Source organism: Penaeus vannamei, chromosome 23, assembly GCF_042767895.1.
Source record: "Penaeus vannamei isolate JL-2024 chromosome 23, ASM4276789v1, whole genome shotgun sequence".
NCBI classification, from domain to species: Eukaryota; Metazoa; Arthropoda; class Malacostraca; order Decapoda; family Penaeidae; genus Penaeus; species Penaeus vannamei.
Window position 1 is genome coordinate 1277663 of NC_091571.1, and position 16682 is coordinate 1294344.

General features: G+C 35.7%; 1 protein-coding gene across 1 annotated transcript in view; it reads left to right on the plus strand.

Annotated features, from left to right (window-relative positions):
- The first annotated feature begins 234 nt into the window (after positions 1–234).
- The window catches only part of LOC113822956 (uncharacterized), a 30793-nt gene continuing 14345 nt past the window's right edge, over positions 235–16682 (plus strand). Inside the window, exons 1-4 of the mRNA XM_027375507.2 lie at positions 235–424; positions 7624–7681; positions 11508–11717; positions 15802–15937. Of these exons, the coding sequence (XP_027231308.2) occupies positions 7630–7681; positions 11508–11717; positions 15802–15937 (398 nt within the window). The 5' untranslated portion in view covers positions 235–424; positions 7624–7629. The remainder of the gene's footprint in view (positions 425–7623; positions 7682–11507; positions 11718–15801; positions 15938–16682) is intronic.

Sequence of the window (16682 nt, forward strand, 5' to 3'; positions counted from 1 at the left end):
TAATAAAATAATAATATAAAAAATATAATACACAAGAAAAAAAACAAAATAATAATTTACACATTCCCAAATCCCCCCCCCCATCCCTCCCTCTCCTACTCCCCCTTTACAAGAACGGCTATACCCACCCGCCGTGAATACCCTCCCGCGAGCATGCAGGGTATAGCAAGAAGGGCACGGACTCTTACCCACGCCTGTCGCCTCAGTATCAGCCTGGCCATGGTCGCGGGCGGTTGAAGGGTGGAGAGCTCTCGTCAAAAGTGCTTTTTTTTAGAAGAATTCCTTTTTTTTTCCTTGATTTTTTGTTAGAATTATTTTTATTTGTATGGTGGATTATTTAGCGGAAAGAAAGGAGATAGAAGGAGTGTTATTTGGACATTTCCGAGGCTTGTAGAATTTATGATTCCTTCTCTTGTACAATTCGGTGAGTGTTCATTACGTGCTTGCAAATCTCTGTTCGTTATTCACGTTGTTTGCATATTTCGAATTATATTCGGGTCATCACGTGGTTTGTTTACATAATCAGTGTTAAATATTATTCAACCAAACTCGTTTTTTTTTCTTTTTTCTTTTTCTTTTTTTTTTACTAAGGAGAAAACAACAAACGTTATTTCACATTTTACGTTATTCAACAAACATGTATTTTACGAAATACAAGAGAAAAAAACAATATCCGTCATTTCTCCACAACTGGTAACACATGAAAACGTTTCTTTACACACTCAAGGAGAAAGAAAAAAATACAAAACAAAATCTTTCTTCAATTCTTTTTGAATTCTTGATGGCCAGCAATAACAGGGAAGAAGACAAACTTGTTTTTTCTTTTTTTCTTTATTATTATTATTTTTTTTTTTTTTTGGGGGGGGGTAGAGGACCTGAGGGTGTAAGGGTGAAGGAGGACGAGGGTGTAAGGGTTAGGGGAGGACCTAAGGGTGTAAGGGTGAGTGAGGACAAGGGTGTAAGGGTGAGAGGAAGGCCCTGAGAGTGTAAGGGTGAGGGAGAGGACAAGGGTGAAGGGGAGGCCCTAAGGGTGTAAGGGTGAGGCGGAGAACAAGGGTGTAATGGTGAGGGGGACAGCCTGAGGGTGTAAGGGTGAGGGAGGACCCAAGGATATAAGGGTAAGGAGGGAAGACCCAAGGGTATAAGGTCGAGGGAGAAAATAAGGGTGAAAGTATGAAAGAGGAGGATCAGAGGATGTAAGGGTGAAAGAAAAAATAAGGGTGTAAGGGTGAAAGAGAAAATAAGGGTGTAAGGGTGAAAGAGAAAATAAGGGTGTAAGGGTGAAAGAGGAAATAAGGGTGTGAGGGTGAAAGAGAAAATAAGGGTGTAAGGGTGAAAGAAAAAATAAGGGTGTAAGGGTGAAAGAAAAAATAAGGGTGTAAGGGTGAAAGAAAAAATAAGGGTGTGAGGGTGAGAGGAGATACTGTTAAATCTGAGAAACTGGAAAGATTTTTCTCCACCCTTTTTCAATTTCAATTTTTATTCATTTGTGGGAAAGATGAAACTCGTGTGACTTTTTTCTTTTTCTTTTTTTCTTTTTTTTCTAATATTTTCTTTGACTGATTAATGTGACGAATGCCTGGGAATCCTTGCTATTGTTTTCCTCACCATGAGATCAGGATTGTTTGTGAGGGAAAACGGGTTTTATTTTTGTTTGTGAATTTATCCGGGCACTAAAATGTCTGTTTGTAGGCCTATCCGCTTGACATTAGGAATTATGATTTCTTATATAGATATATGTATGTATTATGGGAATGTATATGTGCGTTTGTGTCTATCTGTCTATTTATCTATTTAGTCTCACACACACACACACACACACACACACACACACACACACACACACACACACACACACACACACACACATACATGTGTGTGTGAGTGTGTGTGTGTGTGTGTGTGTGTGTGTGTGTTCGTATGTGTGTTTATATATATACATACGCACACATGCATACACACACACACACACACACACACACACACACACACACACACACACACACACACACACACACACACACACACACACACATACATGTGTGTGTGAGTGTGTGTGTGTGTGTGTGTGTGTGTTCGTATGTGTGTTTATATATATACATACGCACACATGCATACACACACACACACACACACACACACACACACACACACATATATATATATATATATATATATATATATATATATATATATATATATATATATATATATATATATATATACATGTGTGTGTATGTGTACATACATATACACACACACACACACAAATGTATATGTATATATATATATATATATATATATATATATATATATATATATATATATATACATATTCATATATGTATATATATACATACATATATATGTATATATATATATATATATATATATATATATATACATATATATATATATATATATATATATATATATGTGTGTGTGTGTGTGTGTGTGTGTGTGTGTGTGTGTGTGTGTGTGTGTGTGTGTGTGTGTGTGTGTGTGTGTCTATGTGCGCGCGCGCGTGTTCATGCGTGCGTATTTGTGTGAAAGCAGACCCCACAAGGAAAACACGACAGCTAAGTCCATCAACTTCCTCAACACCATAGACCAGTTTTTCTCCGGACAAACACTCGCCGAATATCCTAGCAGGCCGGCCAAGGATCTCACCTGAGGCTTCTCGTTCTATTTAAAAGTTCCTTGAGAAGACGGGCGGAAAAGCCTCGAAAAAATCAGGAATTTGAAAGAAGAAGGAAAAAAAGATGTCTTGTCATGGTAAAATTTGGCATCCGGTGTTCCCTGACAGCGAGGAACTACACCTTATGCCAGGGAAGTTTATGTAGTTCGTGTATGTGTTTTTGATTGTGTGTAAGTCTATGTGAGTGTATGTGTGTGTGTTTGATTGTGTGTAGGCCTATGTGAGTGTATGTGTGTGTGTTTGATTGTGTGAAGGCCTATGTGAGTGTATGTGTGTGTGCTTGATTGTGTGAAGGCCTATGTGAGTGTATGTGTGTGTGTTTGATTGTGTGTAAGTCTATGTGAGAGTATGTGTGTGTTTGATTGTGTGTAGGCCTATGTGAGTGTGTGTGTGTTATGTATGTATAGTGTTTGTGTGCATGTTTATGTGTACGCTATGTGTAATATATGTATGTATATGTGTTGTGTGTGTGAGTATGGTGAGTATGCATGGTGTTTGTTTGTGTGTGTATGTGTACAGTATGCTTAATATATGTATGCATATATATGTGTATTCGTCTGTGTGTAGGCCTATGTGTGTGTTATCCATGCATGTTGTTTATTTATCTGTATGTGCAATGTATGTATGTGTGTGCGTGTAAGTATGTGTGTGTGTGTGTGCATATAAGTGTGTGTGTGTATGTGTGTGCATATAAGTGTGTGTGTGTGTGTATGTGTGTGTGTGTGTGTGCGTGTATTTGCGTGTGTGTGTGTGTATGTATGTGTGTGTGTGTGTGTGCATGTAAGTGTGTGTGTGTTTGTTTGTGTGTGTGTGTATGTATGTGTGTGTGTGTGTGTGTTTGTGTTTGCTCACGCGTTTGTGCCTATCTACTGAAATCGTTTAACACGACGGAAACTAGAAAAATATTTCAACAGAACGATGAGAAAAAATATAGTTATTATCACTGTACCTATCATTGTTGTTATTGTTATTATCATTATTACCGTTATGTTTATTATCATCACAGTCATTGTTAGTACCTTTGCGTTTTTTATTGTTGTTATAAATGTAGCCATTATTATGTTGTCAATAATATTATCATTATCTCATTACTATTATTGTTTTTGTTATCATTATCATCATTGTTATTACTGCTTCTATTATCTCCATAATTATCATTATTAGTATCATTATTACTATTACTGTTATCATTTTAACATTGATATCACTATTGTTATCATTATTATGATTATAATCATAATAACAATTATGATAATAATAATGATAATGACATTAATAATAATGATAATGATGATGATAATAATAATGATAATAATAATTATTATTATTATAATTATTACCATTACTGTTGTTATCATTATTATTGTCATCATCATTATTATCAATATTACTGTTATTGTCATTATTGTAAGTATCATTATTATCATTCCTATTATTGTTTTACCATTATCTTTTATTGATTATTTTTATTTATTATTATCATTAATACAGTTTGGTTATTACTATTATCATTGTCATGCTATTATCATTATCATCATTATTATCAATTATTATCACCCCTTCCCTTACTCTTCCTCTCCCTCCATCTCTCCCTTTTCAAGGACAAAGTACAGACCATAGTCATCCTAAATACAATAAAATACAACTTAGCGAGTAGAAGAAAAGTGGTGACCGTGTTTGAGTGTGTGTGTGTGTGGCTTTCTCTCGGTGCTTGAACGTGTAATGTTGAAAAGCGTACTTAGTTGTGATAAGGTTTTAGCGGGAAGAGCGGGGTTTGCGGGTAAAGCTAAGTGGTTTCTTTTATGCATTAAGATATATGTTCACAGTATGTGTATTCATTTATGTCCATGTATATGTGTAGTATATATATATATATATATATATATATATATATATATATATATATATATATATATATATATATATATATATATACATATATATACACACACACACACACACACACACACACACACACACACACACACACACACACTCACACACACACACACACTCACACACACACACACACACACACACACACACACACACACACACACACACACACACACACACAGACACACACACACACAGACACACACACACACACACACACACACACACACACACACACACACACACACACACACACACACACACACACACACACACACATATACACAGCAGCACAAAAACGACACAATTATAGTCCAAGACTTGGCTGGCGAAGAACGGCAGCGAAGGATGTCAGGAGGCGCTTCCTAAGACTTTGGGGCCTCGTCTAAGAACCTTAAGACCGGGCGGGCTTAAGTCAGTCATTCGTCTTGCCCTTCCCCCTTCCGTTGCTCCCTCCCTTGTTCTCCTTCTTCCTTCCTTTACGCTTCTCCATTCCTTACTCTCAGGTTTCCCTCTCTCACTCCCTCTCACCCTTTCCTCTTTCCCTCCCTCTCTTATTCCCTCCTTTACTCTCCCAACCTCCCTCCTTCCCTCCCTCTTTTTCCCTCCTTTACTCTCCCAACCTCCCTCCTTCCCTTACTCTCACCCTCCCTCTCACTCTTCCTTCCCTCCACCCATTACTCTCACTCTTTCCTCTCTCCCTCCCTCTCTTTTTCCCTCCTTTACTCTCTCCCAACCTCCCTCTTTCCCTCCCTCTCACCTTCAAGGACAAAGTTTTCCTTCCCTCTTTCGCATCCCTGGGTACTTTAACTTACCCTAGGGAAGGACCGCAAATTATGAGTACTTGCTATAAAAGTGTTTTCGAGCGGGAAGTGGTGGCAGATTTTATCCTGTGGCGCCAAAGTGGTCGAATGTCTATGGATGTAATTTTTGACGCTATGTACTGTATACAAACGTACACACACAAACATACACACGCACGCACGCGCACGCACACGTACACGCACGCACGCACACACACACACACACACATACACACACACACACACGCACACGCACACATACACACACACAAACACAAACACAAACACACACATATATACACACATATGCAGGTCACAATTCGCCTTAATTCTACTGTTCAATAGTGAATAATAATAACGAAAAAGATCCTTTGCTTATAAATTTTCTTTGTCATCACACCAGTGCGCAAAATATGTCTAAGTAATTAATCATGAAAGAAAAAAAAGAGAGAGACATCGTGTCCTTGTAGGTAAAGTTTTTTATTTATATGATTTATTTTGCAGAAAAGTGGAAAAAAACATGTGTGTGTGGGGGGGGGGGGGAGGATTTGAATGATAGAAATACAAGCACATTTCCATAAACTATTCAGTGTCATATCCCAAGTAGGAATACAGGTACGTACATGTATACATTCACATACATAAAAATACCTACACACACGTAAACGCACATATACCCCCCCCACACACACACCATCTTACTCACATACCCCCCTTCACAGACACACAAACACACATACCCCCCCCACACACACACACACATACACAAACACCCAAAGACACACACACATACACACAAACACCCAAAGACACACACATACACACAAACACCCAAAGGCACACACAGACAACCAAAGAGACACACACACATACACAGATAAGCCCTCCCCCCCCCATACACAAGCACACATACACTCCCAACACACATTCACAAACGTTCGCATACACAGATAACCCCCTCCCCTCCCCCCCATACACACATACACTCTCAACACACATTCACACACGTTCACATACCCAGATAACCCCCTCCCCTCCCCCCCATACACACATACACTCCCAACACACATTCACACACGTTCACATACACACATAACCCCCTCCCCTCCCCCCCATACACACATACACTCCCAACACAAATTCACACACGTTCACATACACAGATAACCCCCTCCCCCCCCATACACACAAGCACACATACAATCCCAACACACATACACACATAACCCCCTCCCCTCCCCCCTCCATACACACAAGCACACATACACTCCCAACACACAAACACACGTTCACAAAAAAAAATAATAAAAAAAAAATAAAAATAAAAAAATAAAATTGAAAGATACATCAATGAACGACCTTGACACGATAACAGGACAGACACATCTCTCCTCCCACTCACTGTCAACAAATTGTCCCAATCTCTCTCCATCAACATGCAATATCTATTTCGATCATCTGCAAACATGACAAACTTTGGTTCATTAAGAATTTTTTTTCTAACCTTGTACAATGTAGCAATGTCGAGATAACACGCTTGGCTGAAGAAATTCCTGTTCAGTTAATTATTTGAATTTTTTTCAGGGAAGTCTGTTCATATATATCTACATTAATTGATATGTAATGGATGGTTGTAAAGTTGTATTGATTATCATTATCTATATGATTATCACAGTTATAATTATCATCATCACCATTATCATTATCATCACTGCCATTACTATTATCATTATAATTATTATTATTTATTATTATCATTATCATTATTTATTATTATCATTATTATTATTATTATTGTTATCATTATTATTATTATTATTATTATTACTCTTATTATTATTATTATTATTTATCATTGTCATTATTATTATTATTATTATCATTATTATTACTATTATGATTATGATTATTATTATGACGATGATGATGATGATGATGATTATTATTATTATTGTTATTATTCATTATTATCTTTTTTTATAAACGTGAATCGACATCGTCCTCAAAAGTGACAAGACTTTTAGTAAATAATCACGTCTTTCTTTTCATTAAGAAGAAACGAAGGGAAGGAAATGGTAAGACACAATAAGACACTTACGCTGACCTCTTCTGCAGCGAAAGAAGAAATAAAGAAAGAAGTGTGCGTGCGTGTGTGTGTGTTCGTGTGTCTGTCTGTATGTTTGTTCGTATGTGTATCCGTATGTAATGCAGTTTATTTTCTTGCAGTTTGCAATGGATTTTTGGAGGCTGACTCTACTGATCACTCTGCAATCAACTTTGCACGGTAAGTCATACCAAACTCTACTTATATGTAAGTCTATGTATGCATATGCATGTATGTATCCATTGATACTACTAGTAATAGTATTGATATTAGTTATTACTTTAATGACAATAGTAGTTATATTGGTAGAAAAATAAAACAATTGTAGTAGTAATAATCATGATGAAAATGAATACAACAGTGCTATTGATAGTGATGATAAGATTGATGATATTAATAATGATAACAAAGACTAGCAACAGTAATAGTGATGATAATATCACTACTAATACTATTGCTGCAGATGATGATAATGATAGTAATGCTAATAGTAATGATAGTGGTAATAATGACAATGATGATGATAACACTGATTATAATGATAAAAGTAATAATGATAGTAATAGTGATAATATTAATAATAATAGTAATAATAATGACGATGGATATCATACTGATAATGATCACAATGATGACAGTGATATCAATATTGCTAATAATGATAATGATGATATTAATAGATGATGATAAAATTGCTGTAATAACAATAGTGATAATTATGATAACAATTACAACGGTGATAAAATGATAGCAAATATTGAAGACAATAATGATATTGATGATAACAGTCATAGTTATAATGATGACTAGAGTACAGATGATATGATATTCATAATAATGATAACGACGGTTAATTAGGATATCAATGAGCTGGAGATACTGATAATGATAAAAGTAATAAAGATGATAGTAATAAATGATAATGATAATAATAGTAATAGTAACAACCTTGACAATGATAGTAATGATGATAACAGAAATGATGATGCTAATAATGATAATAGTCATAGCTATAAGATAAAGAGTAGGAATAAAAATAAAAATAAGAATGATAATAACAATGATAATATTAATAATAATGACAATGGTGATAATAATAATAATAATAATAATAATAATAATAATAATAATAATAATGATAATAATAGTAATAGTAATAATAATAGTGATAATGATAATGATGATAATAACAATAATAGTACTAATAATAATGGCATTATCGATGATGACAATAATGATGATAATAATAATGATGACAATGAGAATGATAATAATAATGAGAAGGATAATAGTAATGAAAATGTTAGTAACAGTAATGATAATAATAGTAATAACACTAATAGTAATGATAATCATTCAAGCAATTGTATTAACAAGAACATACGTAACAATAAACATAATTACCCATGAAAATAACTGCCATAACTTAATTATCAATAATTATCTTTATTGTAATTAACGAATTCAGTCATTCTTCCTTATTTATAGCCATTAGTAACAGTTCCGCTTACCTGTCATTAGGGCCATCTCGATTTCCTTAATGAGTGTAATTAGCGGTTAATGTTAAATCATGTTCATTTCCAGCAAAACCAGTTTAACTCGGCATTTGTTCCGGGAAAAGCGATCTCTTGTGTTAGGCGGGCGTTGTGTTTCGCGACTGGAATCAGAGCTTTTAATAGACTTTTTTTTTTCATCTTTTTTTTTTTTTACTTTTTTTTTTTTTTTTTTTTTTACTTTTTTTTACTTTTTTTTTTTTTTTTTTTTTTTTTTTTTTTTACTTTTTTGAAAATTTCTTCTTTTTGCTATTTTCTTTTTTGAAGACTTTTTAAAGTTTTTTTTTTTTCTATTGTTTGCCGTTCAAGTTTATCTTCATTTTACAAAAAAAAGAAGAAAAATCTTTTTGGTTAATATTTCTTCAAAAGCTTGTTTATTTTTTTATTTTTTATTTTTTTATTCACTTCTTTTTTTTAACTATTGTGTGGTGGGAAAAATACAAATATTGAAGTAAAGGTATTCCTGGTGTGATATTGTCATTGTTATCGTTATTATTGCTATCATTATGATTATCATTATCATCAGCATTGCTGTTATTGTTAACATTATTGATAACATGATTATTATAATTATCTTTATCATTATCATTATTATTATCATTATTCTTATTATCATTATCATAATTATTATTATGATTATCACTATGGTTATTATTATCATCACTATTAGATTGTTATTATTATCAGTATTATCTTCATCATCATCAGTTATCATCATCAATCATAATCATCATCAATCATCATCATTGTCATCATTATTACTTTTACTATTCCTCTCTCTCTCTTTGTACACATCGCCACGTGTCTAACCTATCCTATCAAAATAACTGTTTTATTCCTATAATTTTTCTCATCAATCTCCATACATCAAGACCAGGGTGATAGATTCTCTCCATTTACCTAATATAATTACGTAATTATTTCCCTAATTTCATGTCTAGTTCCACTTATATTGAGCAATTTTATTAATCAACCTAACCTAATACTTTCCAATTTTCTAACATACTCTGTTAATCAAACTATATATCTGTTTATCTTTATTATTGTTATCTTTATATTATCTATATCTATATTATATCTCTATCATCGTTATCCTTATCATTGTTATCATTCTTATTATGGTTATTCATATCCTTATCATATATATCTATCCCATTTCATTTATTCGTCTATTTAATAATTCCTAGCTTAACCTAATCTAATATTTTTTTATTCATGTAATATTTTTCATTCACTCGGTTCACTCCTTTTAATGTAATTAATTCCCATATTTCACGTCTGTTCTCAACTATCTACCCATTTTTCTTATACCTATTTATAAAACTCTCTTATTCCACTAATATCGAAAATTATATCACTTGTTCCACCTATTTATATAATCTTTTCTCTCATTCCACTTGTCTATTTAGCCAATTTCACTCCTTCTGTTTACTTATATCATTATAAGTAGCTCTAAACACCGAATTGATTCAACTTAGAAAACTATTTAATTTATAAACCTATCATTAGCATTATATATATAGGCCTATATGACTTTATTATACACATATAGGCATATATGACTTTTTATCATTGTACACATATAGGCCTATATGACTTGTTTAAGCCAATCTCATCCATTCAAATTATTCATTGTATGTTAAGTAACTCTCTAATTCTACATCCATCTCTACATCCACCTAAGATATTCCACATCTGTTGCTTCCACTTAAGAGAGAGGGCTGGGATGGGTCTATTACTCTTATAAGTAACTATTCTTGCCAGTCTACTTTCAATTCCACATCCACCTGAAAATCTCCACAACTCTCGCTTCCACCTGCAACCTCCACATTTAACTAACCAAAATCCACCTTTCAGTTCCATCTCCACCTTCCACATCCACCAAATCAAATTTCACATCCGCCCATCCCTTTCCACCTCCAACATTCATCAAACCAACTCCACCTCCCACCTACTCTCCACCTCCAACCTCCACTTAACCACCTCCACATCTCTCCCCCTCTCCACCTAACCAATCTCCCTCTCCCTCTCCAACCTCCGCCTCCACCAAAACAAAAACATCCCTCTCCCTCTCCACTTCTTTCTCTTTTCCACCTTTCCATCTAACCCTTCATCTCCCACCTCCCTCTCTTCACCTCCAACCCTCCACCTCCACCTAACCCCACTCTACATCCACCTCCATCTCCGTTTCCAATCTCTACCTCTCTTTCTCTCTGCCATCTCTCCACCCAACCCCACTCCAACCTCCCTCTCTTCACCTCCAACCCCACTCTCCCTCTCTCCACCTAACCCCACTCCACCTCCCTCTCTCCCTCTCACCCCCCTCCCTCTCTCCCTCTCTCCCTCTCTCCACCCTCCACTTCCACCTAACCCCCTCCAACCCCCCTCTCTTTACCTCCACCTAACCCCACTCCACTTCTCCCTCTCACCCCCCTCCCTCTCTCCCCCTGCAGCCCGCGGTGAGGAGGGCCTGTTCTTCCAGCCGGAGAACCAGCTGACGACCGAGTCCCACGCCTCGGTCTGGCTCGGTCCCAGCAGCGAGACCCTTTCGGACGTGTCGGTCTGTTCGTGGATCAAGGTGCAGTACTTCCGGGAGAGCGCCTCCTACTTCTGCTCCTACGCCGTCACCGACCAGAGGAATAACGAGCTCAATTTTGGCATTAGTAAGTTTATTTTTTATTATTTTTTTTTTTTTTTTTTTTTTTTTTTTGAGGGGGGGAGGGTGGGGGAGGGGGAGGGGGAGGATGGGTGTGTGTGTGTGTTTTCGTTTTTTTCTTTCTTTCTTTTTTTCTTTTATTTGTATTCTTTTTTGTTTTGTTTTTTCTTCTTTTCTTTCAGTATTTTTTTTTGTGTTTTTTTCATTTTCTTCTTGTTTTCTTCCCTTCTTTTTGGTTTCTTTAGTTTGTGCTGTGTTTTTCATTCTCTCTCTTATGTTCTTTTTTCTTTTTCATGTTCTTATTTTCCTTTATTTCTACTTTGTTCTTCTTTTGATTTCGTTTTCTTTTTTCTTCTTCTTCAGGCTTCAGGGTTATGTGTTTCCTCTTCCTCCTTCTCTTTCTCATCCCTGTTCTTCCCTTCCCCTCCTTCTCCTCCTCTTCCATCGTCCTTTCTTTATTGTCAGATTCTTCTCCTCCTTTTCTTCCTTCTATCCATCACCGCCTCCTTTTTTATCTTCGCTCTACCTGTTCCTCCTATTCTAGCTTATCCGCCTTTTCTTCCTCTTCTCTTCCTTTGCATCTACTATCTTCTCTTCTTCGTCTTCGTCTTCATCTAATCAGCCTCTTTCTCTTCCTCCTCCTCCTCCTCTTTCCCCTTCTCCCTTCTCCTCTACCTACCCTATCCTTTCCCTTCTCTTCCTTTCACCCTTTCTATTTCTTCTTCATCACCATCTTCCGCTTCAGTTCCCTCTTTCCGTTCTCCTTGTTCCCTCTTCCCTTTCTCCTTCAATTCCCTCTTCCCGTTCTTGAAGGATTGGAATTTAACGACGTCTCACGTATGTCATTTAACCTATCGATCATTTGACTCAGAATCTTGTCCTTTTCTTTAAAATTCAAAACTTGATGACTTGGTTAAGAAATAGGAAATCGACGAAAGAAGAAGGATAAATAGATAGATAAGAAATTTTCCAAACGAGAGGAATGTAAATAAAAAAGAAAGTAAATAAAAAAAGAGTAAATGAATTAGAAATTTCGAAGAGAAAAAAAAAGTCAATAAGAAATCGCCAAAATAATAATAATAATAATAAAATGATAATGAATAAAGGAATGACAAGTCGCCAAAAGTCGAAGAATAAATAAACAGGTAAGAAATTGCCAAAAGGAGAATAGATGAATAGATAAGAAATAGCCAGGAGAAAATAAAAGAAAGAACAGGACTGAAGGAATATATCAAAAATATATTGTTTCATTCCTATCACAACCACGTGGCCGATGACAATAACCGGAAACACGATTTGATTAAGACATGCCAATAAATAAGTAGATTATCGTACCTCACTCTGTCAGTGTCCATGGCCTTGTCATTCACACATACGTAATTATTTTCATAATGTGTTGTTATCTGTAAATATATATTTTTTTTTATGTTTTGGCTGATTGAGTTTTCGAGGAAAATTGTAACGCGGTTATAAAGCCTTTTTTTGCGTGTCGTGTGGATATTTATTTATTTATTTATTTTCCAATCGATTTTTTTTTGTGTGTGTGTTCTTCTAATGATTAGTTTCTGAGGCATTATCGTTATTGCTTGTATGTCTTATCACTCCTATTATGGATACTTACAAAAAAAAATAGTAACAATAAGAATGATATTAAAAGAAAAAAGAATAAGAAAAAAACAGATTCCCCAAGGATTTCATTCAATAACATTCAAGAATTTTAATAAACTCATTTTTTAATTCTTTATGAGAACGGATAGACTAACCTGAAACAGACACATGAACGTATTATATAACCTGAATGACTAGGGTCAAAAGGTTAATAATAAATGATCACGGATGTTGTCCATTTACAATCAGCTTTGTCCTTGAGATTCCCTTGTGTACGTTTTTTTAGGTGTGTGCGTAATTTGGGCGTGTGCGTTTATGTACGTTTATGTACGTCTGGAGTTTAGGAAGACCAACTGAAGGATGCTTTAGTGGGTATGTACGTATGAGGAAAATTATTGGCAGATTTTATAAAGATGGATAAAGATGGATATAAGAAGATTATTAAAAAAACAAACAACAAAACAGGCTTATTTGACAAGATGACATTGAATAGATGAACAGATTTTCGAGACGGAAATCGCGATGACCTCACAGTCGAGATAAAAAAAATCCTTCTTTAAAAGTGCTTAGACGAAGCAAATACAGCTGCCATGTTATCCAAAAGTGTCGAGTCATGGCGAAGGGTCCCTGGGCAACCTCCATTATGGCCATTATGCTACACCCTGGGGCTAAGCCTCTACCCTGGGGGAGGGGGGGGGAGATGCTGAGAAATATACTGTAAATAACACTGAAGGAAATATGTCTTGATTAAGTATAGGTATAGTTTAAGCATATCTTATTTAATTATGGGTATATTTTAAGTGTAAGTAAATTTTAAGTATGATTTAAGTACAAGTATATTTTCAGTATAAGTATATTTTAAGTATGATTTAAGAACAAGTGTATTTTCAGTATAGTTTATTGATGTGGATAATAGATTGGATAACCGAGTAAACTATTAGCGTTTAAATACTTTTCTGATGTGAAAAATATCTATGTTTAAGAGTATAAAAGATTATTATCATATGCTTAACACTATAAATAGAAATAATAGGTTTAAAGGCCCACTTTTTTTCTCTCTCTTTAACCCAGAAACAAATGTTTTTTTCTTCATTGTAACGGTTTATATTTCCCTTGTAGGCCTATGTCTGACGTAAGGAATAACGGATTATATTTTAAAAGAATTAACACTTCGTCAGGTGTTTGCATGTGTATAGATTGTTAACCTTGAGGATCTGCAAATTGTAGTTTTTGCAGAGGTAACTGTTGCATGTTGTCTTTGAAGTTATGATCGTAGAAATTAATGACAATGCGTATCTATTTGATCATATTGGTAAAAAAAGGACAATTTAATTCATATTTAGAGTTTTCTTAGTCTCAGCAACTAAAAAAAAAAATGCAGAGAGTACTTGTGGACAAGTAAAGTGCTGAAACTTGTCAGACAGCACCTGGATGTGTGTGTGTGTGTGTGTGGATGTGTGTGTGTGTGTGTGTGGATGTGTGTGTGTGTGTGTGTGTGTGTGTGTGTGTGTGTGTGTGTGTGTGTGTGTGTGTGTGTGTGTGTGTGTGCCTGAACGTAAACGTGTACCTGTCCGTGTGCGTGTATGTAAAGCATACTGCATAGCCATGCAATCCCGCTGACCATGAGGCAGCGTTCATACCACGAGGGGACAGCGCCTCGTGCGAACCCAAACCATACTTGTGAACGCACGATTCTAAATATAACCCACGCCTGCCTTGGGTGTCCACCAGGCCTATGAGAGGTCACCCGACTTTGACCTCAAGTCTCACTCGTACTCACTCGCTCACCTCGCTCCCTCTGGCTCTTGGGTCGCTGGCCGCAAGTTCCACTCAGCACCGCCAGTTATATCCTATTCTTATCGTGTGCTCTTGAGAAATAAAGTGTTAAGCCACATCAGTGCATCTACCAGCCACCAGAATTCAGAATAGGAGGTCCAGCACCTCTTACAGTATGTGTACTTGTGGACATGTGTATGTTTGACCTTGCATGCACGTTCATTTCTGTATGCATGTACGTGTATAAGAATACGTGTATGTACCCGCACGTATCAAAGAGCACAGCCTTGCATGTACGTGCGTTTCTGTATGCATGTACGTGTATAAGAATACGTGCATGTACCCCCACGTATCAAAGAGCACAGCCTTGCATGTACGTGCGTTTCTGTATGCATGTACGTGTATAAGAATACGTGTATGTACCCGCACGTATCAAAGAGCACAGCCTTGCATGTACGTGCGTTTCTGTATGCATGTACGTGTATAAGAATACGTGTATGTACCCGCCCGTATCAAAGTGCACAGCCTTGCATGTACGTGCGTTTCTGTATGCATGTACGTGTATAAGAATACGTGTATGTACCCGCACGTATCAAAGAGCACAGCCTTGCATGTACGTGCGTTTCTGTATGCATGTACGTGTATAAGAATACGTGCATGTACCCCCACCTATCAAAGACCACAGCTAACGTTCCCACACTTTCCAGAGAGCACCAGGATGTTCATAGCCATCGGAGGCAGGTACCTCTACGCAGACGGGACGAGGCTGTACCCGGACGAGTGGTACCACGTGTGCTTCGTGGCCAACAGCGAGAACTCCACGGGGACATTTTACCTCAATGGGTAAGCCAAAAGAGAAAGACAGATGAATAAGATGAATAAGTCAAAAAGAGAAAGACAGATCAATTAAATGAATAAGTCAAAAAGAGAAAGACAGAGGAATAAGATGAATAGGTCAAAAAGAGAAAGACAGATGAATAAAATGAATAAGTCAAAAAGAGAAAGACAGATGAATTAAATGAATAAGTCAAAAAGAGAAAGACAGATAAATAAAATGAATAAGTAAAAAAGAGAAAGATCAATTAAATGAATAAGTCAAAAAGAGAAAGACAGATGAATAAAATGAATAAGTCAAAAAGAGAAAGACAGATGAATAAGATGAATAAGTCAAAAAGAGAAAGACAGATGAATTAAATGAATAAGTCAAAGAGAGAAAGACAGATGAATTAAATGAATAAGTCAAAGAGAGAAAGACAGATGAATTAAATGAATAGGTCAAAAAGAGAAAGATGAATTAAATGAATAGGTCAAAAAGAAAAAGATAGATGAATATAATTAATAAATAGGTGAATGATACCTCAATGGGTAAGCCAAAAGGAAAAAGACAGATGAATAAAACGAATGAATTGATGAATAACACCGCAATGAGTAAGCCAAAAGGAAAAAAATAGATGAATAAAATGAATTAATGAATAGCACCTCAATGGATAAGCAAAAAAGGAAAAGATAGATTAATAAAATGTATAGATGAATAGCATCTGAATGGGTAAGCCATAAAGAAATATGGATTTATCATTGAATGAATAGG